The 27,883-nt window shown below is 46.4% G+C and overlaps 1 protein-coding gene across 6 annotated transcripts in view; it reads right to left on the bottom strand.

Annotated features, from left to right (window-relative positions):
• GIGYF1 (GRB10 interacting GYF protein 1) overlaps positions 1-27,883 on the bottom strand; it is a 459,255-nt gene that overhangs the window by 348,345 nt on the left and 83,027 nt on the right. For all 6 annotated transcript variants that reach the window (XM_029581610.1, XM_029581609.1, XM_029581612.1 and 3 more), the window contains one exon: positions 16,046-16,175. In XM_029581610.1, coding sequence (XP_029437470.1) covers positions 16,046-16,175 — 130 coding nt within the window. The remainder of the gene's footprint in view (positions 1-16,045; positions 16,176-27,883) is intronic.

The raw sequence follows: 27,883 nt of genomic DNA, 5'->3' as shown, positions 1-27,883 counted from the left end.
AGCACATGGTCTCCTTCAGCCAACAAGAAACTGTCACTTTAGAGGCCTTAGCCCCTTTCTTCGCACCAAACACCACAAAAAGGTGATCTGAACAGCGAAAACTATTAGTGACTTTCAGATACCATAACAGAACCCTCCGCACATCCAAAAGATGAAGCTTTCTATCTTGTGGGGAACCCTTAGACCAATCCGGGAAAACTGTCAGTTCCACCATCTGATTAACATGAAAAGAGGATACTACCTTCAGTAAAAAGGAGGGAACCGTATGCAACGTCACTCCGCTATTAGAAATGCGTAAAAAAGGGTCCCTGCAAGACAGGGTTGTAATTCTGTTTCTAGTGGCCGAACAAATGGCCACTAGAAACACTGTCTTCAGAAACAAGCCCTTCAATGTCGCACCTCTTAATGGCTCAAAGGGAGCGTCACAGAGGACCCGCAGAACTAAGTTAAGGTTCCAATCTGGACATAACTTTCAAACCGGACGACGCAAATGCTTCACCCCTTTTAGAAACCGAATTACATCCAGATGTGAGGCTAAAGATCTCCCCCTCAACTTACCCCTAAGAGCCCCCAAGGCAGACACGAAATCAAAGCGAGCTACATGTTAGACTCTTAGAAAGCCCTTGCTGTAAAAAGGCTAGGATCTGAGACACGTCCACCGACAAGGGGTCCAGCTGCTGTTGCAGTCACCATGACTCAAATTTCTTCCAGACCCTAACATAAGCCATGGATGTAGAGTATCTCCTAGCTTGGAGGATCATAGCAATAACTGGTTCGGAATAGCCTTTTAGATGCAACCACCACCTCTCAAAAGCCAAGCTACAAGACAAAAGTGATCCTCCCTGTTTGAAATACAAGAGCATGCCGAAACAACCTTGGCAGGTGCGCCAACCTGAGAAGACATTCTATGGTGAGAGAGTCCAGATCTGCGAACCACGGTCGTCGTGGCCCTCTCTGTGCCACCAGCACCACTGTCCCTGGATGAGACTCTGCACCGTAGCACCCGACCAACCAGCGGCCAAGGAGAGAACATAAAGAAGGATTCCCATTGGCCAAGGACACACTAGAGTGTCCAGACCTACTCTCCTGCAGCCTCTCTCCTGCAACTGAAAAAGCCTAGTCTTTGCGTTGGCTCTCGTTGCAATGAGATTTAACTGAGGACCCCACCCCCATCTTGCACAGATGTAATCCCAAGCTTCCAGGGACAACTCCCATTCTGATGCATCCAGTTGTTGCCAACTGAGGAAGTCTACTTGTACGTTGTCCACTCTGGTGATGTGAGAGGCCGTTATTCACTGGAGATGTCGTTTCACCCAAGCAAACAACTGCTGAGCCTCCAGAGCCACCACGTGGCTCTTTGTTCCTCCCTGACTACTGATGTACGCTACCATCATCGCACTGACTGAGAACACTCAAACCATCTGACCTTTGATCCAGAACAGGAAGACCTCCAGAGCCAGGCAGGCCACCCTCATCTCCAGTTGATTAACAGACTAAGACGTCTCCACTGCTGACCAAAGACCTTGGGCAGAACGTCCCTGACACACACACCCACAACCCTTGAGACTAGCATCTGTGGTTATCACCACCCAGATCCATCCCCTTTGTCCAGGTTGTGACAAGAAAGCCACCACGAAAGACTGGACCTGGATTCTCCCAGAAGAGGCAAAGGCAGACACAGGATTCCACCTGGACAAAAGCACCCTCTGCAAGGGCCTCATGTGTGCAGAAGCCCATGCAACCAAATCCAACATGGAAACCATGGAACCTAGAGCCTGCAAATAATCCCAAACAGTTGGCACTGACAGAAGCAGCAGTCGCTTTACCTGTTCCTACAACTTGGAAGATCTGTCCACAGTCAGGAACATCCTGCCCTTCTGAGTATCGAACAGTGCCTCCAAATACTCCAGTGACTGGGTCGGAATCATGTGTCTTCACCATACTGATCACCCAACCCAGCGATCTCAACGTGTCCATCACACACTGAAGGGACCGAATGCACTCCTCCTTAGACTTCGCTCGAATGAGCCAATCGTACAGATACAGATGCACCAGGATCCCTTCTCACCGCAAAGCTGCTGCCACCACCACCACTTTCGTGAAGGTTCAGGGTGCCATGACTAAGCCAAAAGGGAGGGCCCGAAACTGAAAATGCTGTCCCAGTACCATGAAACAAAGATAATTCTGATAGTCAGGTCCAACAATACCAAGAACTCTCTTTTGCATTCTGCCACTATTACAGTGCGCAAGGTCTCAGTCTGAAAACACGGCACCTGCAAGGACCTGTTTACCTTTTGCAAGTCCAGAACTGGCCAAAAAGTACCTTCTTTTCTGGGAACCACAAAATAAATTTAATATCTTTCCTGTCCTTGCTCCTGCAGCAGGATCAGAATTGGAGAAATTATCAGGTAAATAATTTTGTTTTCCTGGACTCAGGACCAATGGGTTATACTCCTCTACCAGCAGATGGAAATGGAGTCAGATTTCAAAGCTGACGTCACCCTACATACACCCCTGCAGTGACCTCTGCCCTTCAGTATTCTCTTCAAAAGCCACTGTGGACATATTATTGAAAAAACTTAACTTGATTAAAAACAGATAACCGTAACTGTACTCAACCAACCAAACACTAAACCCCAATAAGACTATAGATACCCTAATCTAGGGACTGGATGATGGCTTACCTATAATCTCTTGGAATCTATATCTACTCCACGGCCGAATCCTTCATACCATTCTTGGGCAGCCATGGGCGGGATGCAGAGTCCACCTGTTTACACGAAGGAAAATGAAATTATCAGGTAAGTAATTTCTCCATTTCCTAGCATGTAGCCAGATGGACTCAGAACCAATAGGATGTACAAAAGCTACTCCCGATCGGGGCAGGAGGCGGCCTGCGGTCCAGTTAACTCCGCCCTTGTAAAGGCTGCGTCCTCTCGGACCTGAACATCCAGGTGATGGAACCTGGAGAAGGTGTGCAAGGAGAACCACAACGCGGCTCAGAAGATGTCGACAGGAGACAGCAGTCTAGCCTCCACCCATGATAACCTGAACCCTAGTGGAATAAGCTTTAACCTGAAAAGGTAATGGCTTTCCTGCCTTCACAAAAGCTCCCATGACCACCTCCTTAATCTAGCTAGCTATGGTAGCCCGCGAAGCTGGTTTGCCCTGCTTCCTTCCACCATGAAGGACAAACAGGTGGTCCGTCTTTTGGACTGGTTCTGAAATTTCCAGATACCACACCAAAAGCCTACTGACATTCAAATGACAGAGGCGGCGAAATTATTCTGCGCCCTAGTGCTTATCTAGGGATGGTAAGGAAATGGACTGATTCAGATGAAAGTCCGAGACTACCTTGGGCAAGAAGGATGGAACGGTACAAAGATGTAACGCTAGAGTCATCCGGAGGAACGATTCACGACACAAGACTTGTAGGTCAGAGATGCAACTTACCGAGCATATAGCCACCAGGAACACCATTTTCAAGGTTAAACAACGCAAGAAAGACTGCACAGTGGCCGAAAGGAGGGCCATGTCAAAACCCCAATACTAGATTAAAATTCCACAAGGGAACCAGTCATCACAGGGGTGGCTGGAAGCGCTTCACCCCCGCAACAGGCCACGTCTGGATGAGCAGACAGGCAGGTTCCGTGCAACTCGCCCCTGACCTTCAAGGAGTTAAGAGTCAAACCTTTATTCAAGACGTCCTGCAAAACTTCAAGAATTAGTGGGATTTTGACAGACTGAGGGGAAATGCTGCATTCCTCGCACCAGACCTCAAATACTCTCCAAACCCGCACATATGCTAGGGATGTAGAGAACTTCCGCGCACGGAGTAAGAAGGCAATTACTTCCACCGAATAGCCTTGGTTCATCAGGTGAGCCCTCTCAAGGGCCAGGCCATAAGACAGAATTAAGTCAGATCCTCGTGAAAGACTGGTCCCTGCTGTAGCAGGTCCCTGTGTGCTGGGAGGCACAGGGGGGTCTCCACCAGGAGTCTCCGCATGTCTGAATATGGCACATTTAAAACTAATCGGAGAAAGTTCTTTTTCACTCAACGCACAATTAAACTCTGGAATTTGTTGCCAGAAGTTGTGGTTAGTGCAGTTAGTATAGCTGTGTTTAAGAAAGGATTGGATAAGTTCTTGGAGGAGAAGTCCATTACCTGCTATTAATTAAGTTGACTTAGATAATAACCACCGCTATTACTAGCAACTGTAACATGGAATAGACTTAGTTTTTGGGGTACTTGCCAGGTTCTTATGTCCTGGATTGGCCACTGTTGGAAACAGGATGCTGGGCTTGATGGACCCTTGGTCTGACCCAGTATGGCATGTTCTTGTGTTCTAATATCACGGGCGCCTGGGCCAATCTGGGCTACTAGTAGGACTAATCACCTGTGGTGCTCAATTCTGCGAATGACACTGCCCTGCAGGGGCTACGGAGAGAAGGTGTATAGCAACTCCTCTTCCGGCCAGGTCTGAACGAGAGCATCAATCCCCAGGGACTATTCATCTCTTCTGCTACTGAAGAATCGGGGAACCTTCGTGTTGTGACATTCGACCAGCAGGTCAATGGACAGGAGACCCCAGGATCTACTACCAGCTGAAAGGCTTTGGCCAACAACACCCACTCTCCTGGATTCAGACTCTCCCTGCTTAGAAAGTCTGCTCTGACTGTCTTTTCCAGCGATGTAGTAGGCTGAGAATCTGTAGATGTATTTCTGCCCATTCCATAAGGAGGTCTATCTCCCATCACACTTGCTTGCTTTTGGTTCCACCCTGGTGGTTGATGTAACTACCGTTATTGCGTTGTCTGACATTACGCGGACCGCTTACCCTGGAATATGTGGCTGAAGCGTAGACATGCCAATCTGACTGCCTGGGCTTCCAGATGGTTTATGTTCCAGAGAGCCTCTTCCTTGGTCCAACGTCCCTGGGCCGTCAGTTCCTGACAATGAGCTTCCCAGCCCCAGAGGCTCACGTCTGTCGTGAGAACCAGCCAGTTCGGAGAGGACAGGGGTACACCCCTGCCCAGATGAGCTTCCTGCAGCTACCAGTGGAGCCAAGAGCATACTTCCATTGGTAAATGGAGGCAAAATTAATAGTCTTGAGACTGTAGGTTCCAACGTAACAGCAGGGCGCATTGAGGTGGTCACATGTGTGCCCTCACCCACGGCACTACTTCCAGGGTTGCCGCCGAACCGAGAACTTGAAGATAGCTCCATACCGTCAGGCGTATCATGCTTATCAACTGATGCACTTAGGACATCAACTTCCTTATCCACGCAGTTGGAAGGAAGACCTTGCCCTGCTTGGTGATGAATTGGACTCCAGATATTCCAAGGACTGCGAAGTTTTGAGACTGCTTTTGTCCAGGTTTATGACCCAACTGAGGTCCTCGAGTAAGGAGGTCACCCCGTTGGTCACCCGGAGACTCTATTCCACAGACTTTACCCGAATCAACCAGTCGTCCAAGTACAGGTGCACCAGGATTCCCTCTTTTCTCAATGCTGCCACTACGACCACCATAATCTTGGAAAATGTCCTGGGGATGGTGGCCAGGCCAAAGGGTAGTGCCTGAAACTGATAATGGCGACCCAGTATTGCAAAGCATAGGAAATGATGTTCTTGACTGACTGGAATATGTTGGTAGGCCTTGGATAGGTCTAGGGAGGTTAAGAACTCTCCCGATTATACGGCCACTATCACGGAGCATAGGGTTTCCATGCGGAAATGAATCACTCGTAGATGTCTGTTGATGCTCTTGAGGTCCAGGATAGGGTAAAAGGAACCTTCCTTCTTGGGTACAATGAAATAGATGGAATAATGCCCCATAATCTCCTGGGGCGCATGTATTGGGATTATAGCCCTCCTCCTTTGGAGCCTTAACAGGGTAGTCTCCACTGCCTGCTTCTTTTGCTGGGAGTAACAAGGAGATATCATGAATATGTCCCAAGGAGTGCTGTGAAATTCCAGCGCACATCCTTCTCGTATGACCTCCAGTACCTATTTGTCCGAAGTTATCTTGACCCCATTGGTAAAAGAGGACAGTCTATCCCCTATCTCCTCATTTCGAGGGTGGGTCAGAAAATTTTCCTTGGGGGGGGGGGGTTCAGGACGAACCTGAACCCGAGCCTGGCCCTCTCTTGGGCTGTCATCACTGAAAGGATTGAACTCCCAAAGGACCGAGACCTCTGAAATATCGTGTTTCTGTAGGGGCAAAAGTGCTGGGAGCCCTTGGATCAAACCCTCAAAGACGAAGGGTGCTGTAACTCCTCTCTCATCTTCTGGTAGCCGGAGAACTGGAGAATCACCCCATTTACTGGCCATCTTTTCAAATACGCTTCCAAAGAGAAGTGATCCTTTAAAGGGCATCTTTGTGAGATTTGCCTTGGAGGTTGCATCTGCTGACCAATTCCGCAGCCATAGTTGTCTTCTTGCCACCATAAAGGCCACTCCTCTGGCAGAGGTACGGACTAGGTCCGAGCTCACATCAGCTAAAAAGACTACGGCGAGTTCCATAACCCCTCTGGAATTCACCTCCGAGTTATCTACCTCCCGAGAGAGGAGCAACACAAACGAGCTACCAGGACAAAACAAGAAGCAATCTGCAAGGTCATTGCTCTTGCGTCAAAGGCCTGTTTAAGGATGGACTTCATCCGTCTTTCATGCGCATCCTTTAAGGCCGCTTCTCCCTCCACTGGGATAGTTGTTCACTTAAGATACGGCAAAGACCAGTGCATCCACTTTAGGGAAACACAATCGTTCTCTCGCTGTCTGATCCAGCGGGCATAGAGCTTCTAACACCCGTCTACCTTTAAAACTTGTTTCTGGAGCATCCTATTCCAAGTCAATCAAATCCTGGATGGTTTCCAGTACTTGAAAGTAGCAAGAGGTTTTCTGTAGGGAAATAAGAATGGGATTCTTCTTTTGTTCTGTCAGAGTCCGCCCCAGGAACTCCCGGCATCTTCAAGGTCTGTGAAACCAGTACCGGCAATTCATCTCCGATGAAAGAATTCCACCCAAGAGAAGGCAGCCGAATCCATGCCTAGCCCAGGAGGTACTGGGTTAGATGCCACGGAAATCCCCTCTCCCATGGATGATCCAGTCCCAGAGGTACTTCCCGTTAAGGCTGTTGTTGACTCATCCTCTGAATGGGAAGGGCTGAATACAGAGATGGTCTCTGGCAGTGGTGGGGGGGGAGAGGGCTTTCGCCATCATTGCTGCACTTGGATTCCTGCACATGCTGCCTTTCAGCTGCTTAAGCAGCAAAGTCCACGCTAGGAACCAGCTAACAGACCAAGGCACACCTCTGAGGGTTCTTGGAAATCACCTCAGGAATTCTCAACTTGGGGAGGGACCTTTAGGCATCACCGCAGGAGAGCAGGGCTCAATCTTTTCTCCAATTTAAAGCAGAATTTTTTCTTTCAAAAAGTACAGCGATCCCCATAAGGAAAGCACTTCGTCTCACTGCTGGAGATGAAGAAATCCTGAAGAGCTGAGGTCACTGCAGGGGTGTATGTAGGGTGACGTCAGCTTTGAAACCTGTCTCCATCTGCTGGCAGGGGAGCATAACCCATTAGTCCTGAGTCCATCTTGCTACACACTAGGAAATATCACATTTAAATCTAGCAAACTCTGAAAAGTCACTCTCACTGCCTCTCGCTTGCTTCAAGATGCAACGTGGGACTCCATAATGCCTCCTTGACCAGGCACAAAAATTCTAAAGCAAAACCTTCTTTCACTACCTCTAGAACCCAATGGTCCAAGGTAATCTTGACCCTCTCCTCGTAAAAGCTGGGCAATCTGCCCCCTATCGCTTCTAGGGAGAAATGGGCGATCTTGGCTTCATTGCGCTGACATTCCACCACTGGCCCCCCGATCGGCAATATCCCTGGAAGACCTGCGGGCACCTCAAAAAGACTGCTGACGTCCTCCCGATGGCTTGGCTCCTGAGCCAGCAGTGCTCTTGTTCGAACGAAAACGGGAGCGTGCCAGGAACACATTCTTGATGCTCCTCTTATTCTCAGGGAGTTTATTCCCTTTGGATTCCTCCAGGGTCTTCATCAACTGTTCCAGAGCTTTCACAAAAAGGAGCTTCCCCTTAAAAGAAAGATTACAGAACTGGACCTTGGACCACATGACAGCCAACCAGCTGCGCAACCACAAAAGTCTGGGGGCCTCCACCGCTGAGACCATACTCCTAGCCAAAGTGTGAACCAAGTCATGCAGGGCATCCACAACATAAGCCGCTGCAGCCTCCGAGCGTGCTGAATACAGACTGACATTTCCAGATGCAGTCTGCTCCTGTGCTTTGTGAACCCAACACAAACATCCTATGCATTATACTGCTACAAATCGCGGCCCAAAAACTCAAAATGGAAACTTCGAACATCCGCTTCAATTGAATCTCCAACTTGCGGTCCTGAGCATCCTTAAGCGCGGCAGAACTGGCTACCAGAATGGTCTTTTTGGTAACCACCAACATCGCAGCATCCACCTCAAGAGCTCCAAGGTTTCTTCCATCAGAGGGTAACGTTTCGCCATCACCCTGCCAACCTTCAGGCCCTTCCAGAAAATCCTATTCTCTGTTCACCAACTTCCGAATTTTCTTAGGCAAAGGAAAAGCACTAAGTGGACCACAGAGTCCTTCCAGGACCGGATTGATGCCCTCATTGGAGGACTCCTCCTGAGCCACCTTAACTCTTGAGTTCCTCCAGCACCTGGGGAATAAGGGGAAGCAATTCCTCCTTTTTAAACAGACAGACCATTCGAAGGTCATCCCCCTCAGAAACCGAAAAACCATCCAGATCGGGATCATCCTTGTGAACATCCGGATCAGCATTCAGATCCACTTCCTGTGGATCCAGAGGATGATCCTGGAAATCATCAGAATTCTCTGACTGGTCTGGATCAGTGTGACTTGGCTGCTCCTTTAGAGAACTTTTCCCCCCACTCTCTTCCTTGCCAGGAAGGCCTTATATGCAGGAGAAGCAAAATTCCCCAGAAAGGTCTTCAGGATCTTCAGACCCCTGACCAAGTAGGCTTTCGTCTGATAACCCCCCCACCCACACACACACACATAGGGCTCTGCCCCACCAGCAAAAGAGGAGGAGGAGACTCTAGACCCTTGGGATCTGCTGGCCCCCGCCCACAAACCCTCGTGGGGCCATCTTCACTCTGAGACCCTTCCAAGTCTGCAGCCACGGTACCCAACAACTGGAGCACCCTTTTTCCTATGGCTGCCCCAAGGCACAGCCCGAGCACAGGGACCATGCACAGAGGTGTGCAGACACATTCGGTCACGAAGGAGAAGGACTGCCGACCTTTGCACACTGTTAAAAAAAAAAAAAAAAAAAAAAAACAGGCCACACACAGTTACTTCCTGCCTACAGTGTTGCGCACAGGAAAACTAGGCTGCACCTGCGACCATTGCGCAGAGGCCCGGCTGAGCCAAGCCGCACGTGGGAAGAAACCTTCAGCTGTCCCCAGAACTCCCGGACTAAAGGAAAAATACTGCAAGGCACTCACTCGATCCTGCCGGCACCAACCACTCCCGCAGTCAAAGGCGCCCTGATCGTCGAGCCTGGACTGAGTTCCTAGCTTTGCAAACAATGTTTTTTTGTTTTTTTTAAACAAAAGCTTAATACAAAGAGGAACAACAACAATAAAGGGTACTTCCTTTCAGGGACAGACAGCTCGCAGGCATAGACTTCAGAAGTCGCAAGGGAGCCAGTCCCCTATCAGGACCTCCAGACAGCAATGGGCTAAACCAGCCAGAGGTTCCCAACACCCCCGGCTCCACCTGAGGGATGGTCCACGAAGGAGCGCAACATCTCAGGGAGCCTCTGAATCCAAATTCTCTCATCTCTCTAACTTTTTCCTCAGACTGCAGATTTGCATCTCTATCATCTGCTGGAGAGAGAAATTCTGAGAGACTGCAGGTGGCACTCAGATATGTAGCAGTGCCTCAAAGTTTTTATTTTCTATCTCTGCCCTGGCAACCATGCCTGTTATGGCGCCCTGTGTGCTCCATCCCCTGGTACACAAATAACACCCTTAGACTCTGGTCTCAATGGAAGAATAAGGTTGTGGAAGATTTTTTTTTTTCTAATCACCACTCTTTCACAATCAATTCTTTCCAGGTCATCAAACCATAGCTCTTCAATCATGGTAAAGCACAGGGATCACTTATTTAGGTGTGGAGAACTTATGTCTTTGGAATTTCTTAAGCAAATATACTCACTTAGTCACACTAGTTTTCTGGCCTATGCTATCAGGTCAAACATTTCATAGATTCCCTGAAAAATTTGAATGACCTAAAGGCCAGTACATCCTTATTTGAAAACTATTGTATACATGCTGATTCAATTATGGGGATGATATCTAAAATTTATGGCTTACTTAATGATCCTGGGCAGCAATCTTTTCACCATGTAATCAGATGGGAGGATGACCTTAGGCGGGCTCTTGAACCTAAAGCTTGGGGTGCTGCATTTAGAAACGCAAGTAAATACTCTATTTCTGCAAGGTTGCAAGAAAATGGTTTCAAAATGTTGTATCCTTGGCACCTTAAGCCAGAGAAATTACATAGGATATATCTTCACAATAAAGTTATGCTAGAGAAATTGTGGGCTGGTCGGCTCTTATTTCCATGTGTGGTAACAATGCCCTAAAATCTCCCCATTTTGGAAATCTATGATGGATTGGCTGGCTAAGATTTTGGATGCAAAGTTACCGCTTAATGCGGGAGCAGCGGGGTTGAACACATTTCAGTAGAGATTTTCCATGCAAGTATTCATTGCCTCTCGCAGTGTCATTGCCACTCACTGGAAATCGGATGTTATACCAACTCTATCTGAAGTTTTTGCCAAACTTACTGAATACAGCCGACTTTTTTTCGAACAGCAGCTAAACATCACATATTGATCCTTTTCATAAAATCTGGAGGCCTTGGGACACTAGACATTTCTATGCTACCTCCTTATCTCTTTATGTCATTGGTGGGAGTTGCGTTATAATCTATTGCTTGCTGTAAAATGAGACTATAAGAGTGCTACGTTTTGTTGTGCTCTTGCTTCCTTTCTCCTTTATAGGGTGCAGTGCTTGACAATTAGATTACTGGTCTTATTATGGTGATATATGGGGGTTTATTATTTAGAGAACTCTATGGGGGGGGGGGGGGAACTGGGCACAATGCACATCATCCCATTTGTTAGATGTGTTTACTTGTATAGTGAAGTTGTAGTGACTTTTTGCATTGTGCCTTATTCTTTGTGAAAACAAACTTCTAATTATAAAAAAAAAAATTTTATTCTCTGCCTCCATCTGCTAGTAGGGATAACACTGTGTGGACTGATCTGGGTAAGAACAAGGAAGACATATTCCTCTTCTAAGGAGGGAGAAGTCTACCTACACTACCCTCCTTGTTTACTCCCCTTAGGTTTGACCAGGAATGCCTAACTAGGTCAGTCCTGTGGCCTGCGGAGCACAACCTGCTATGCTCGCCATGAGGTAAACAAACACACATCCATAAGGTAGAGAGCCACCAGACAGCAGCAAAGTCCATGGCGACTGACAGTGCCAAAAGGTGCTCTGCGGTTGTGTCCTGTGGCATCCAACCGCAACAGGCGTCCTCGGACCTCAACAGCCCGGCAGCACTAATAGAGACTCCAATGGCCGAAGGTATTGATGGACCGGTGGTACAAACAATGTCAAAGGTGCCTACTGGCAGAGGCTCTGCAGGCTTGATACACCTCATAAGTGCCCAGAGGAACAGATGACTGCCATGCCATCAACTGTTCCCCTCAGCTCATCTATCCAAAGGACACCAATGCTGCGATCTCGATGGCATCCTTCACCAGCAGCCATAACTGACTATAGTCTCGCTAGCGCTCATTAACACCAAATCCAGGTGGGGCCTCCAATACCCCCGCAATCTCAGTGGCTCAGAGCCGATATCATCTGCATCGATGGTGCCCAATAGCCATAGGCCAGTGATAGGTCAGCACAATGCCCCTCAGTGCCCATCAGGACACCGCCAAGGAGTCTCAAGGGCAGAAGACCATAAGAACATAAGAAATTGCCATGCTGGGTCAGACCAAGGGTCCATCAAGCCCAGCATCCTGTTTCCAGAGGCCAAACCAGGCCAGAAGAACCTGGCAATTACCCAAACACCAAGAAGATCCCATGCCACTGATGCAATTAGTAGCAGTGGCCATTCCCTAAGTAAACTTGATTAATAGTCGTTAATGGAATTCTCCTCCAATAACTTATCCAATCCTTTTTTGAACCCAGCTACACTAACTGCACTAACCACATCGTCTGGCAACAAATTCCAGAGATTTATTGTGCGTTGAGTGAAAAAAAATTTTCTCCGATTAGTCTTAAATGTGCTACTTGCTAACTTCATGGAATAGCCCCTAGTCCTTCTATTATTCGAAAGTGTAAATAACCAAATCACATCTACTCGTTCAAGACCTCTCATGATCTTAAAGACCTCTATCATATCCCCCCTCAGCCATCTCTTCTCCAAGCTGAACAGCCCTAACCTCTTCAGCCTTTCCTCATAGGGGAGCTGTTCCATCCCCTTTATAATTTTGGTTGCTCTTCTCTGTACCTTCTCCATTGCAACTATATCTTTTTTGAGATGCGGCGACCAGAATTGTACATGGTATTCAAGGTGCGGTCTCACCATGGAGCGATACAGAGGCATTATGACATTTTCCGTTCTATTAGCCATTCCCTTCCTAATAATTCCTAACATTCTGTTTGCTTTTTTGACTGCTGCAGCACACTGAGCCGACGATTTTAAAGTATTATCCACTATGATGCCTAGATCTTTTTCCTGGGTGGTAGCTCCTAATATGGAACCTAACATCCTGTAACTACAGCAAGGGTTATTTTTCCCTATATGCAACACCTTGTGCACTTGTCCACATTAAATTTCATCTGCCATTTGGACACCCAATCTTCCAGTCTTGCAAGGTCCTCCTGTAATGTATCACAGTCTGCTTGTGATTTAACTACTCTAAATAATTTTGTATCATCCGCAAATTTGATAACCTCACTCGTCGTATTCCTTTCCAGATCATTTATATATATATATATATATATATATATATATATATATATATATATATATATATATATATATTGAAAAGCACCAGTCCAAATACAGATCCCTGAGGCACTCCACTGTTTACCCTTTTCCACTGAGAAAATTGACCATTTAATCCTACTCTCTGTTTCCTGTCTTTTAACCAGTTTGTAATCCACGAAAGGACATCGCCTCCTATCCCATGACTTTTTAGTTTTCGAAGAAGCCTCTCATGAGGGACTTTGTCAAACGCCTTCTGAAAATCCAAATTCACTACATCTACCGGTTCACCTTTATCCACATGTTTATTAACCCCTTCAAAAAAAGAAGCAGATTTGTTAGGCAAGACTTCCCTTGGTTAAATCCATGTTGACTGTGTTCCATTAAATCATGTCTTTCTATATGCTCTACGATTTTGATCTTGAGAATAGTTTCCACTAGGGACGTGCATTCGTTTCATTAGTTTCGCAGTACATGCTTATCTGTGCTTGTATAATGCCATTATACAAGCACAGATAAGCATGTACAGCGAAACAAATAAAACAAATGCACATCCCTAGTTTCCACTATTTTTCCCGGCACTGAAGTCAGGCTCACTGGTCTATAGTTACTCGGATCGCCCATGGAGCCTTTTTTAAATATTGAGGTTACATTGGCCACCCTCCAGTCTTCAGGTACAATGGATGATTTTAATGATAGGTTACAAATTTTAACTAATAGATCAGAAATCTCATTTTTTAGTTCCTTCAGTACCCTAGGATGCATACCATCTGGTCCAGGTGATTTGCTACTCTTTAGTTTGTCAATTTGGCCTACTTCATCTTCCAGGTTCACAGTGATTTCGTTCAGTTCGTCTGACTCACCACCCATGAAAACCATCTCCTAAACTGGTATCTCCCCAACATCCTCATTAGTAAACACAGAAGCAAAGAATTCATTTAGTCTTTCTGCAATGGCCTTATCTTCCCTAAGAGCCCCTTTAACCCCTCTGTCATCTAATGGTCCAACCGACTCCCTCACAGGTTTCTTGCTTTGGATATATTTTTAAAAGTTTTTATTGTGAGTTTTTTGTCTCTATGGCCAACTTCATTTCAAATTCTCTCTTCGCCTGTCTTATCAATGTTTTACACTTAACTTGACAATGCTTAATGTTTTATCCTATTTTCTTCAGATGGATCCTTCATCCAATTTTTGAAGTATGTTTATTTGGCTAAAATAGCCTCTTTTACCTCACCTTTTAACCATGATGGTAATCATTTTGCCTTCCTTCCACCTTTCTTAATAATACCTGGATACCTCAGCGTACCAGGGTGCCTTGAGTAAAATGACAAGCCAGGCACTCAATCCATTCAAGGCCGAAATCCCTGTTGTTCGAGGGCTCTTAAGAGCTCCGGCAGTCGACAGCATCAGGAAAAACTAGGATGCTCAGTGGCAACCCAGTGCCTCATTGGTGGTGCTCGACACTGTCAAGAGCAACAACAAAAGGCATCAATGGCCACCACTCCCAATGGCCTCCATGGCAGCCTCGCACCTTGATGGCATCAAGGCCATGCAATGGGACTGCCCTGAGCATCGAGGGTGGCCACTCACCACCTTCTCTAGTGTAATGGGACATCAATACACTAGAGGTCCGTGCTACTATTCCACCACCTTGAGGACCAAGGCGCTCAATGACTTTGGTGCCTCGAGACTCCACATTCATATATGTCTAGGGCACAGAAGGCCTTTATGGCATTGAGGGCAGTCATGCGCCTCAACAGCATCAAGGGTGACCAAGGAGCTCAATGGCAGTCTTGGTCCCCTATGCGGTCCTGACATCGATGCCTCAGATTAACGGTGTTCTGGTCACATATGTGCACAGGCAACTGTTAATGAGCATGGCACCAAAGGTGCAACAGCAAGCTGCTAGCTCAGGCTCCTGCTCACCTTCTCTCATAAGGAGACTGCATTACCATCACCGGCAAGCAGGAGGGGAGACTACATCATTCAGGGCTCCTGCCCGTGAAGACTAATTCCTTTGAATATGGGGTGCATGAGCTCATTCCCCCACAGAACAGTGAGGACCTTGCACTGTCTGAACCTCCACCGATGCCGATTGATCAGTGAAACATGTAACTCCTGCCCGGGTAGAAATCAGGCGAGTCCCCAGGCTCCATGGCCTACATGGATCACCCACGGACTGCATTCAATCAGTCCTGCCAACACCTGACAAAAGTATAAAGACAGAGAGCAAGGAAAGGACACAGATACTAAACTGCCAGTGCAGTATTTATTTTTCTTCTTTTTAAGGAATAAAAATAGACTGCCAGACTGCACACGACTAAGGACCGTCAGGTGGCTGGCAGACAGAGGAAAGAAGAAGAAAAAGGAAAAGAAATAAAACTACCGTAAGGTAAAAGAAAGAAAACAGTTGCAGCTCTAGAAAAAAACCACTTACAAAAGCTGTGATGAGAGAGCAAAGCTGAATACCGTAACACACACGGCTCTGTAAAAAAAAAAAAAAAAAGACTGAGGGACTCTGCCTAGGGGGAAGGGTGATGACTACAGCTGCACATGCTCAGTAGGGCATGTTTGAAAGCTCTAGATTCTTTGAAATCAAAGTTCCGTGCTGGGCTCCATCTGATGATGTTATCCATGTGTGAGGACTACCATCCTGCTTGTCCTCGGACAAGAGGACTGCTTTTCAGCACAACTAAATCATGCAAATTGACCTGGTTCTTAGACCAAACTTATACAAATATGGATATCCTCTTCTATTATTATGAAAATCAGACTTGTTTCAGAAGCACAGTTGAGAACTACTGCAACAAGGCAAAATGGAAGAATCAGTAAGGATCAGACAACAAATGTGGGAAGAAACACTCCAAGAAAAGGCAAGCGTTTAAAAGTCCTAAAATGAAAAAAATTCTTTTGTGAGGGTGAAGATGTCTGTTTTCATACTTACCTTGTTATCTTTGACATAAAGTGCTAACATCTCCTCTCTCCCATATCGGTATTCGGCAAGTTTGTACTTTGGCATGGCAGGAGAGGGAGGGGGAGATGTGATACTCCCGCCACTGGACAGTGCACGCAGCCTGCAAAGAATGGGGAGACAGAAGTGAAAAGAAGTGCAAAAATTGCCAATATCAAGTAAACATTACTTAGAAAAAAAGTTTGCTTACCGTAAACTGTGTTTTCTGTAGACAGCAGGATGAATTAGACATGATCTGTGGATGACATCTGGCAGCAGTGAACAGAACTGCATTGATAAGAACCAAGCTAGTAGAACTTTGAGCTCTATTAAGCATGTGCAGGCATTCATGTTGCCACTGGATCTCCTCAGTCTGTTTCAAAGCTGATAGAATAGGCTAGTATGGTGTCCAGGGAGAAGGGCTAGCATTTCATGTCTAATTCTTCCTTCTATCTACAGAAAACACCATTTACGATAAGCAAACTTGCTTTTTACCAATCAATAAAGTAGGGCTCAATTAGATATGATCTGGGGGGTGTCCCAAGATGAGGGTTGCAGCAAACCAACCCAGACTCCAAAACCACTCTTCCCACCACACTGTCCGTGAAAGCCAAAAAATCTAGGCAATAGTGGAAGTGAAAGTATGCACCAAGGACCAGGTAGCTGCCTCACAAATGTCTTCAACTGGAACCTTTCTGAAGTGTGCACTGGATGAAGCTGTTGCTTGTATCCGGTGATCTTTGATTGGATTAGTGAGATTGAGTCCAGCTGCTGAATAGCTATGCAGTTTGTAATCCAATTAAAAAAAAGCATTCTCTTAGTCACAGTTGTACCAAGTCTGTTAAGATCAAAAGATATGAAGAATAGGGATGGTGCTTTTCGATGCGGTTGTGTACGGTGGCGTTTGTAATAAACTGGAGCTCTCTTACAATCCAATGTATGAAGTGTCTTCACTGATGAGCATGAGGTTTTCGAAAGAAAATAGAAAGTACTATTGACTGATTTAAATGGAATGCAGAAACTACCTTCTGAAGAAATTTTGGATGCATTATCAGTACTACCTTATCAAAAAATTGCAAATAAGTGCTTGCAATTCACTAATTCAAGTAGAAGTGATTACTTCTAAGTAGAGAACTTTCCAGTTTAGATATGTCAATGGTGCTAAGTCTAGAAGCTCAAATGGAAGTTGCATTTATTTATTTGTTTGTTGAGTTTTATATACTGTCATTCGGTAAAGCCATAACAACGGTTTACAAAATTTAAATTGTAACTTAACAATTGTGCAAAAGTATAACAATGTGCATATTAAACAGAGGTTAAACATTTCAAGTCCAGAAAGTATCAATAAGTGGGAGGAGGTTTGTTTGTTCTGGTTGGAGAGAAGTTATTTTGAGGTTTTTGGATGAAATGCATAAGGTAAGTTAGTACCTCATTTATATCCCAGGGCACCAGTGGTTTCTTAACTGGCAGGGGTAAGTGTAAGAGGCCTTTCATGAACTTTGAGACTAGTGGATGTGTGGAAATAGGCCTCCCATTCTCTACAGAGGGATAAACTGCAATAGCGCTGAGATGTACTTGTAATGATGAAACAGCAAGTCCAGATTGTGCCAGGGAGTGAAGACAAGACAACAGATGTCTTGTTTCGCAATGGAACAGATAAATGTTGTGAGAGGTACACCAGATTGAGTAATGTTTCCATTTAAAAGAGTAACTGCATCTAGCAGATTGCTTTCTTGCTGAGAGCAGCACATCCTTAATCGGTTCTGGAATGGACCACTGTATTAAGACTGTGCACTCAACATCCCTGCTGTTAGATTGAGGGACGGTAAAGCAAAATTGCTTACCTTGTAATAGGTGTTATCCCACGACAGCAGGATGTAGTCCTCACATGTGGGTGACATCATTGATGGAGCCCTATGCGGGGAAACTTTCTGTCAAAGTTTCTAGAAACTTTTGACTGGCCCTGTGAGGCCACTGAGCATGCCCAGCATGCCATGCTATTCTCTGCCACAGGGGTCTCTCTTCAGTCTCGTATGTAGCAATAAGCTTTAGCAAAAAATAAAATAATAAAACGTATCAGTCCCAACTCTGCGGGGAGGCAGGTGGGTTTCGTGAGGACTACATCCTGCTGTCCTGGGATAACACCTATTACAAGGTAAGCAATTTTGCTTTATCCCAGGACAAGCAGGATGCTAGTCCTCACATATGGGTGATTAGCAAACTAGAGGCAGAGTCATTTTGTAGTGAAGCAACACTGAAGTATTGTTGGTGAAAATGAGGCAGCCGAAGATCACAGCAGGTTGGATGTAGAAGGAGTTAGGATTAAACTGGAAACAAGTTCTTTAAGACAGATTGTCCGTAGGCTGAATCTTGTTGTCCTTCTTTGTCTAAACAGTAATGAGCTGCAAAGGTGTGAAGAGAACTCCATGTTGCTGCTTTACATATGTCAAGAATTGGCACTGAACGATAGTGTGCTACTGAGGTTGACATTGCTCTTACTGAATGTGCCTTTACTCGCCCTTGGAGAGGAAGGCCTGCTTTTTCATAGCAAAACTATATGCAATCTGCTAGCCAGTTGGAGAGAGTATGTTTACCCACTGCTTTACCCGGTTTGTTTGGATCATAAGATACAAAGAGCTGAGTGGATTTCCTATGGATTGCAGTGCGGTCTAAGTAAAATGCTAGCGCACACTTACAGTCCAAGATATGTAAAGCCCGTTCTCCTTGGTGAGAATGAGGCCTTGGAAAGAATGTGGGTAAAACTATGGATTGGTTCAAGTGGAATTCCGTAACTACCTTGGGTAGGAATTTTGGATGTGTTCGGAGAATCACTCTGTCATGTAGGAATTTTGTATAGGGTGAGTACGTGACAAGTGCTTGTAACTCACTAACCCTTCTAGCCGATGTAATGGCTATGAGGAAAATGGTCTTCCATGTAAGAAATTTAAGATCACAGGAATTACAACCTTGAGAATACATCGGTTTTCCTCACAGGATTATAAATTTCTGGAATCCCTATTTATGGGCCCTATGATGGGGAAACCTAAATGCTCGTTTTTTGTCCAGGCCCTGAGGAATGCCATCCCACCATCTTCCACAAGGGTGATAGCGCAGAAATGGAGGGATCACGCTGGATTGGATATATCTCTTTCTGATGTTAAGATGTACTTGAAAAATATACCAAAAACATCGGAAAACACTATTCTGCGTGAGGTACAGTTTAAATTTATATGGCACTACTATTACTCACGGCAGAAAGCATTCCAAATGAAGATATGTCCTTCCAATATCTGTTTGAAGTGTGACAAAGAGGTGGGGGACTATTTCCATAGTTTTTGGCTGTGTCCCACGGTGACAAATTTTTGGAAGAAAGTCCAGGCCTTATGTGCCAGTTGCTATGACATTGTTTTGCCGGCCAAGCCCCATTACTGGTTATTTGGGAAAGTATCGGAAGGGCTCGCGAAGCTATCTGCGGCTCAACGAAAATTCCTTGCATTAGCGGCAGTACAAGCAAAGCAAGTGATCTTGTCTGTATGGTTGTTAAAAGACCCACCAGTATTCCAAGTATGGATCAATAAGATGTTGCAGCTAGCGAGTTTTGATAACATCACAGGACATTATAGGGGGGGACGCACCCAACAGCGTATTAAGGACATGTGGGAACCTTTTCTCTCAAAGGCGTTGGGACGCAACGGGGCACACGAGCCCTCTAGGGTCCATGTTGATGTTCTAATGCCGGAGATACCAGAGACTCCTACGTCAACTACTAACTGAAGTGGCTGGAATACAATACTTACAATACAAAATTCACAATACAAAATTTAAAAAATAGAATGAGAAGTGCGGGTTTGACTCAATCTTTGAAAGTTGACATGCTGGGGTTGGAGAGGGGTGAACAAGGTTGTGGGAAGAGATACTTCAATACTTATATACTCTTTGGTTTTTTTTCTTCTTCTTCTGTAACAATGGGAATGGGCACTTGTGTGGGCGGGGGGGGGGGATAGGGAAGAAATGCTATACAAGGGAGATATCTTAAATCAAGGGGTTTGTGGTTAGTGACAATCAGGAATACATATAGGTGGTATTCTGTCCTTTCCTACGTTTACTACGAGTTATTCTAAATTTTCCTTCGGGATACACGCTGCTTCATGCTTTGTGTTTACAACAGGGGGGGCTGTTAAATTGTATAGGTCATGTTACCTTTGACTCATCGGACCCAGCACCCGGATCCCGGATTACGGTTTCCTGTTTTGCCATGGGTTTCATGTATGTGTATAGGTCTGGTTATCCGCTCCATATAAGATTGATTCCCGAACCAAGGTTCTTTAATAGAGGATGGATTTCCAGTTTTGTTTTATGAGGCTCAGTTAGTAAATGTCTGTAACATGAGGGTAATGTTATAAGGGCATACAGGGCAATGCTGGGACTTCTTCTTTCTGATTACGTGCTGAACAAATAAAGGACAAGTTGTATTCTTCATGACATGTTTAAATGTTAATTCTAACCTACTGCTACTGTACAGTGTTATGTGTATTATACCCCAATAAAAAATATATTTAAAAAAAAAAAAGATCACAGGAATTCATGGGTTCAAAAGAAGAATGCATGAGTCTTGTTAAGACCAGATTCAGGTCCCATTCTGTGACTGGTGGCCGAATTGGTGGTTTGAGGTGAATTAAACCTCTCATAAATCTGACAAGGGGATGTATGGATATTGGTGCATCTCCCATCTTGTTATGGTAAGCTGAGATTGCACTTAAGTATATGCTGACAGATGAAGTCTGGAGACCAGAATCTGAAAGATGGCATAAGTAGTCTAGTAGAGAAGTTGTGGGGGGAGGAGAAAGGATCAATACTCGTCTGCACCACAAAGTAAACCTTTTCCATTTCGAAGAATAATTCTTTCGTGTTGAAGGTTTACGTGAAGCTATATGCACTTGAGATACATTGGTTGAAAGATTGAGTGGTTGTAAAATCAAGCTTTCAACATCCATGCTGTCAGGGATAGGGATTGAAGGTTGGGATGGCGCAACCGACCCTGATCCTGAGTTATGAGAGTGGGAGCTACAGCCAGGTGAACTGGTTCCCTGATCGAGAGGTCTAGAAGGGTGGGAAACCATACTTGTCGAGGCCAATACGGGGCTCTGAGTATCATGGACCCCTTGTCCTGCTGTAGCTTCACTAGAGTTTTGGTTATGAGCAGTATCGGAGGATACGCTTATAGAAGGCCTGAGTTCCAAGGGCGAGCAAAGGTGTCCTTGGTTAGTTGGTGATTCTGTCTGTGCAGAGCGCAGAAACTGTCTACTTTGTGATTCAGGTGTGAAGCAAAGAGGTCTATTGTTGGTTGTCCCCAACATTGAAATATTCTGGTCGCTACTAAGGGATCCAGGGACCATTTGTATGGTTGGAACTGGCGACTGAGTCGATCTGCCACTACGTTGTGAATGCCTGCCAGATAAGTGGCCCGGAGAAACATGAGTGTGTTAGGGCCCAGTCCCAAATTTGTGCAGCTTCTTGACAAAGGAGATATGAGCCCACACCTCCCTGTTTGTTGATGTACCACGTGGCTACTGTGTTGTCCATTTGGATCAGAACAGTCTTGTGTGAAAGGCAGTCCTTGAATGCATGCAGCGCATAACGTATAGCTCGAAGTTCCAGGAAATTGATTTGAAATGTTGCTTCGAGTTTTGTCCAAGTACCTTAGGTTTGGAGATTGTTTATGTGAGCTCCCCAACCCAAGGTGGATGCATCTGTAGTTAAAGTTATCTGTGGGACTGGTTGTTGGAATGGTAGCCCCTTGTGCAAATTGTCCTTGTTTGCCCACCAAAGTAGAGAAGAACGTAGCTGGTGGGTTACTTGAATTGGAGAGGACAGTGGTTAAATGGCTTGGATCCACTGCGATCTTAAAGTCCATTGCGTTACCCTCATGGCTAACCTTGCCATAGATAGGAGTGACATGAACTGTGGATGTCATGTGGCCTAGTAAGGTTAGAAACTGATGAGCTGTTGCTTGTTTCTTTGAATGAATCTAGTTTGCCAGAAGGGAGAGTGTCTCTGCCCAATCCTCGGATAGAAAGGCCTTTGAGAGGATGGTGTTCAATTCTGCTCGTATGAATTGAAGCAGGTGAGATGGAATGAGATGGGACTTTTGATAATTGATGAGAAAGCCCATGGAGTGAAGTAAAGTAATGGTTCGACAGAGAAGCCAGAGCTCCTTGTTGAGATTGACTTCTGATGAGCCAGTCGTCTAGATAGGGAAAAACATGGACACTTTCCTTGTGCAAGTATGCTGCTATTACTGCCAGACATTTGGTGAACACTCTGGGAGCAGAGGAGATTCCGAATGGTAGTACTCTGTACTGGAAATGCTGATGACCCACCATGAAGCTCAGGTACTTGCGATGAGGGGGGAATATTGGAATGTGAGCATAAGCATCTTGAAGATCCAGAGAACAAAGCCAATCTCCTGTTTGAAGAAGTGGTAGCATGGTGCCTAGAGAAACCATCCTGAACTTTTCATTCTTCAGAAATTTGTTGAGATTTCTGAGGTCTAGGATGGGACGTAGGCCTCCAGTTTTCTTTGTAATGAGGAAATAACGGGAATAGAATCCTCTGCCCTGCTGAGTCCGGGGCACCAGCTCTACTGCTCTGGCTCTCAGAAGGGTGGATAATTCTACTTGTAACTGGGTTATGTGTTTTTCGGTTAGAGAAAGATCTCTGAGGAGAATCTTTTGGAATTGAGAGGAAATGGAGATGGTAACCTCGAGATATTATTGCAAGTACCCATTGGTCTGTTATTTGTAACCAATGGTTGTAAAAAGAGGATACTCAACCTCCTACCGGAAGCTGTGGATGAGGATTGGAGAGATGGCTTCGGTCTCTGGGAAAAATCTCAAAAGCCAGCAGCCGGTCCCGTCTGTGGCAGAGGTTGAGGCCTAGCTGCCCTAGGTTGTCTGGGCTGAGGTCTTTGTTGCGGCCTAGAAGATCTGCTCCTACATATTGGAGGGTAATACCGCCTGTCGGTAGAAGGGTCTTCTAGGTTCTTTCTTTTGAGGCCTACGAGTTGACTCTGTAGCCAGATCCTGCGGAATCAATGAAAGTTGTCGCAGGGTTTCTGTGTGCTCTTTTAATTGAGCAACCGCATCTTGTACCTTGGAACCAAAAAGGTTATCACCAAGACATGGGAGGTCAACCAATTTTTCTTGGACTTCAGGCCTGAGGTCCGAGGCTTTAAGCCATGCCCAACGTCTTGCACTTATACCCAATGCAGCCACTCTGGATGCTGTTTCAAAGCCATCATAGGCAGCACGGACCTCGTGCTTGCCTGCCTCCAGCCCTTTGTGGATAATTGCCTGGGCTGCTTCTTGATGTTGTTGTGGCAATGATGGTATAAATTCCTGCATCTGCTTCCATAGATTTCTTTGGTACTGAGTCATGTATAATTGATAAGAAGATACCTTAGAATTTAACATGGCTCCTTGATACACCTTTATCCCCAGGGAATCCAAGAATCTGTGGTCCTTTCCCGGGGGGGGGAGTTGAGGAATGTGGTCTTATCCTCTGACTTCTTTTGTGCAGATTCTACCACCACAGATTGGTATGGAAGCTGTGACTTTTGGTAGCCAGGAGCAGACTGCACCAAATATGTTGTGTCCATTCTTTTGTTTACAGCAGGCACTGAGCATGGATGCTCCCAAAGCCGATGTTGTAGGTCCAGAAGGACATCATGGACCGGTATGGCTACTACTTGCTTCGGAGGGTCTACAAATTGGAGGACCTCCAATGTTTGTTGCCTTGAATCTTCTTCTGTCACCAAGGTAAAAGGTATGGTGTCCGCCTTTTCCTGGATGAAATTGGTGAATAATAAATTCTCCGGTGGAGATTTCTTTCTTGGGTCTGGAGGTGAAGGATCTGACATGAAATCCTCAGATGAGGTGTCTGTGTGTCCCTCGTCCCAAGTGTCGTATGGATCTTCTCTAGGAGATATTGGAGAAGATCTAGGCAGACGAGGAAGCCCTGAAGGACCTGGTTGCAGGTCATCGAAGGGTGTCCCTTCAGGCTATTCTTTCAGAGGCTTTGGTGGAAGAGCTCCGACTACCTCATCAAATCTCTTCATTATGAGCTGATAGAGTGCCAGTTCTGGATGTCCTGGGTCCCCAGGTGAGATTGGCATTGATGGTATCGGGGCCGGAATCGAAGATGGCGTGTGTCATCGATGGTCGTGCCGGTATTACTTTGGCTGGCATCGGTGTAGGCACCGGCATTGACTGAATCGTCTGCATCGGTATAGTACCAGCATTGACTGAGTCGTCGGCATCGGTGTAGTCACCGGCTTCGGTGCAAGCACTGGCATCTGTAATGGTACCAGCATCGGTTCGGGAACCAGCATCGGTGAAGGCGCCAGAATAGGCATCTGTTCCTTAAGGGCCTGGAGCACCGCTTGCCGGATAAAATCAGACAATTCCTGCAGAACAGCTGGTGCAGGCAGAGCAGCTGAACGTGGTGGAGGCATCGATACCCCTTCCACAGAGCCCTGTGGAGGTTCAACTATCGGTATTTCTTCGGAAGGTGAAGGCCCCGGCGCAGAGAGTAGCGGTGTTTCCTGAAGTTTGAGCCACTTGGCAGTCTGTTCCTCCGGGGAGAGAAGCGCCGCTGGAGTCTATGTGTGCCGATGTCTGAGACGGTGTTAGACTACTAACCTTGTCGATGCCGTCGATGGCGATGGATGATCTCCGGACCCCTCCGGATGACGTTTTTTCAATATTATTCGTTTTGAAACTCCAGCCGGAGACGATTTTGTTGATGTTGAAGGAGAAGGCAGAAGCTGAAGGTGAAAAAGATGTGCCATCTTCTCTTGGCAAAATTTTCTTCCTTTGGGAGTCATCTCTGCACATTTAGAGCAGGTTGAAACATTATGTTTGTCCATTACAGATCCACACCTCGAGTGTGTCCTTTGTTTGGGGGACAATGTCCGATTACAGACAGGACATTTTTTAAATCCGGTAGCCATTTTCTATCGACAGCAGTCAATGAAATGAGGGAAAAAATTATGAGAAAAAAGTTTTTACTCAGGGAGTAAAAACGAGACTATGATTACCGTATTTCCACGACAATAACCCGCCCACGTATATAACCCGCCCACACACATAACCCGCAGGTTTTCAAGATTTATGAAAAAAAGTTTTAATATACCCCGCCTCCTCATATAACCCGCAATTCAAAAAAAAAATAAAATTTTAAATACCTGTCGGAGGGCCGCGTGGGTCCAGGCGGGCGGCGGGAGCCGGGTGGTCGCGTGTTAAATCTAGGCCGCGGGCGGGTGGGCGCTTGTTCCAGGCGGCGGCGGCGGGGGCGGGTGGACGCGCGTTAGTTCGAGACGGCCGGCGGGTGGTCGCGTGTTAAATCTAGGCCGGGTCGCACAGGCGCGCATTCATTCACTGCCGGTGGGGGCAGCCCCCACCGGCAGTGAATGAATGCGCGCCGAAAGCAGCTTGTTCCAGGCGGCGGTGGCGGGTGGACGCGCGTTAGTTCGAGGCGGGTGGGCGCGTGTTAAATCTAGGCCGGGTCGCTCAAGGCAATCTAGGCCGGGTCGCTCAAGGCAGTCACATGCCGTGACGTCACGGCATGTGACTGCCTTGAGCATCGAATCGCAGGGGTCGCATTCATTCACTGCCGGTGGGGGCTGGGGCAGCCCCCACCGGCAGTGAATGAATTCATTCATCCAGGCGGAGGAGCCGGCTGCTTTCAGCTGCCGCTGCCGGCTGCTTTCGGCGCTCAAGGCAGTAGCGGCGAAAGCAGCCGGCTCCTCCGCCTGGATGAATGAATGCGACCCCTGCGATTCGATGCTCAAGGCAGTCACATGCCGTGACGTCACGGCATGTGACTGCCTTGAGCGACCCGGCCTAGATTGCCTTGAGCGACCCGGCCTAGATTTAACACGCGACCACCCGCCTCGAACTAACGCGCGTCCACCCGCCACCGCCGCCTGGAACAAGCTGCTTTCGGCGCGCATTCATTCACTGCCGGTGGGGGCTGCCCCCACCGGCAGTGAATGAATGCGCGCCTGTGCGACCCGGCCTAGATTTAACACGCGACCACCCGCCGGCCGTCTCGAACTAACGCGCGTCCACCCGCCCCCGCCGCCGCCGCCTGGAACAAGCGCCCACCCGCCTGCGGCCTAGATTTAACACGCGACCAATCAGGAAGCGGCCGGGCGCAGGGATAGGACGGACTCCTCTCAGCTGCAGCCTATTCAGAGTCGGGAAACTTTATTGGTTGTAAAATTTTTTCTGGATAACCCGCCCACGTTTATACCCCGCGGGGGGCATGCGGGGTAGGTAAAAACGCACATTACCCGCGGGTTATATGCGTGGAAATACGGTACTCACCAGCTGGTGGAAATCTGAGAGAGATCCCTTGTGGGAGAAAAAGAATGAGAAAAAAAAAGTGACTTTTCAGTCAGCAAGCACTGTGAGAAAACTCACAAGGCTCCTTGCTCCGCGATGCTTACAGCAGGGCGGAAAAACAAAGACTGAAGAGACTGAAGAGAGAGACCCCTGTGGCAGAGAATAGAATGGCATGCTCAGTGGCCTCACAGGGCCAGTCAAAAGTTTCTAGAAACTTTGACAGAAAGTTTTCCCACATAGGGCGCCAATGATGTCACCCACATGTGAGGACTAGCATCCTGCTTGTCATGGGATAATGTCAGATGCAGTAGAGAGCCGTGTTCCTAGGAAAGAAAGGAAGTATTATTTATTTGATTTATTTTCTTTTTTTTTGACACTTCAAAGAAGATTACATTCAGGTACTGTAGATATTTCCCTATCCCCAAAGGGCTTGCAATCTAAGTTTATACCTGAGGAAATGGAGGGATTTGAAGGGCATTTCCCAGATGGACCAATAAGCAATGTAAAAAAATATTTTAAATAAAATAAATTGTAGTACATTAAACTATTGCGTGATTCTTGCAGTCAGCATTGCGTCCTGAAACACACTCTTTCCAAAGTCATCTAGGATACGCTGATCCTTACCCAGAGGCTTGTTGAATGAAGCCAGGGTTTCTTGGCCTTTTTCATAGCACTCTTTACAACAGAATTATGGGAAAGCTATACCTTTCCATATCCCAAGGACATTTTTGACCTGAATTTTAGGGCTAGACTGTGGAGCCTGAGTATGAGGTCTCCCACATATTCATGAGGACAGTGTCCAAAACTGCATGGGTTGGTAGAATTTTTAAAATTCCCATGTTCTATGCTATGGGATCCAACTCTTTGCGTACTGCGATATTAAGAACAGTTCCTATTTTCTCCACATATTTTGAGTAGGTTAAGCCCTCTGGTGGAGATGTGTGATCCGGTGGCAGATCTGGTAGCCATTTGCTCGGCCAGACATATCTTGCATTTGCAGGGCTTCTTGCAGGGATCTTTTTCTGGTTTTTACTTTTGATTCAGTTTCTCTTTGTCTAGCCCCTTCCTTTTTGTCTAAAGTAGTTTCACCATTCCACTTAAACCAATTTTGTAAACAGCATTCTCCAAAAAGCGGTGTCATGTTAGAAACAGTTTACTCCATTGGCTGAATGTTCAGTGTGCTCTTCAGAGATATTAAAAAATCATCCAAATCCAGATTATCTCTATTAGAGAGGACAGCCCTGGAATCTCTGCTCCGCTGCTTTTCGATAACTAAGAGTGGTGGCGCCGTGAACCAGTACTACTTTTGCTACTGGCTCAGACTATCTTTGCTGCCTTAGATCTTTGGAACCTGGGAGAAATCAGTCCACACACATGTTCGAGTCCATTGATGGCAGTTCATGGCCATCTGTTTTTGGGCTACTCT

This window comes from Rhinatrema bivittatum, chromosome 16 (assembly GCF_901001135.1).
Source record: "Rhinatrema bivittatum chromosome 16, aRhiBiv1.1, whole genome shotgun sequence".
NCBI classification, from domain to species: domain Eukaryota; kingdom Metazoa; phylum Chordata; class Amphibia; order Gymnophiona; family Rhinatrematidae; genus Rhinatrema; species Rhinatrema bivittatum.
The sequence above is the reverse complement of the archived record's forward strand: the minus strand, read 5'-3'. Positions and strand labels throughout refer to the sequence as shown.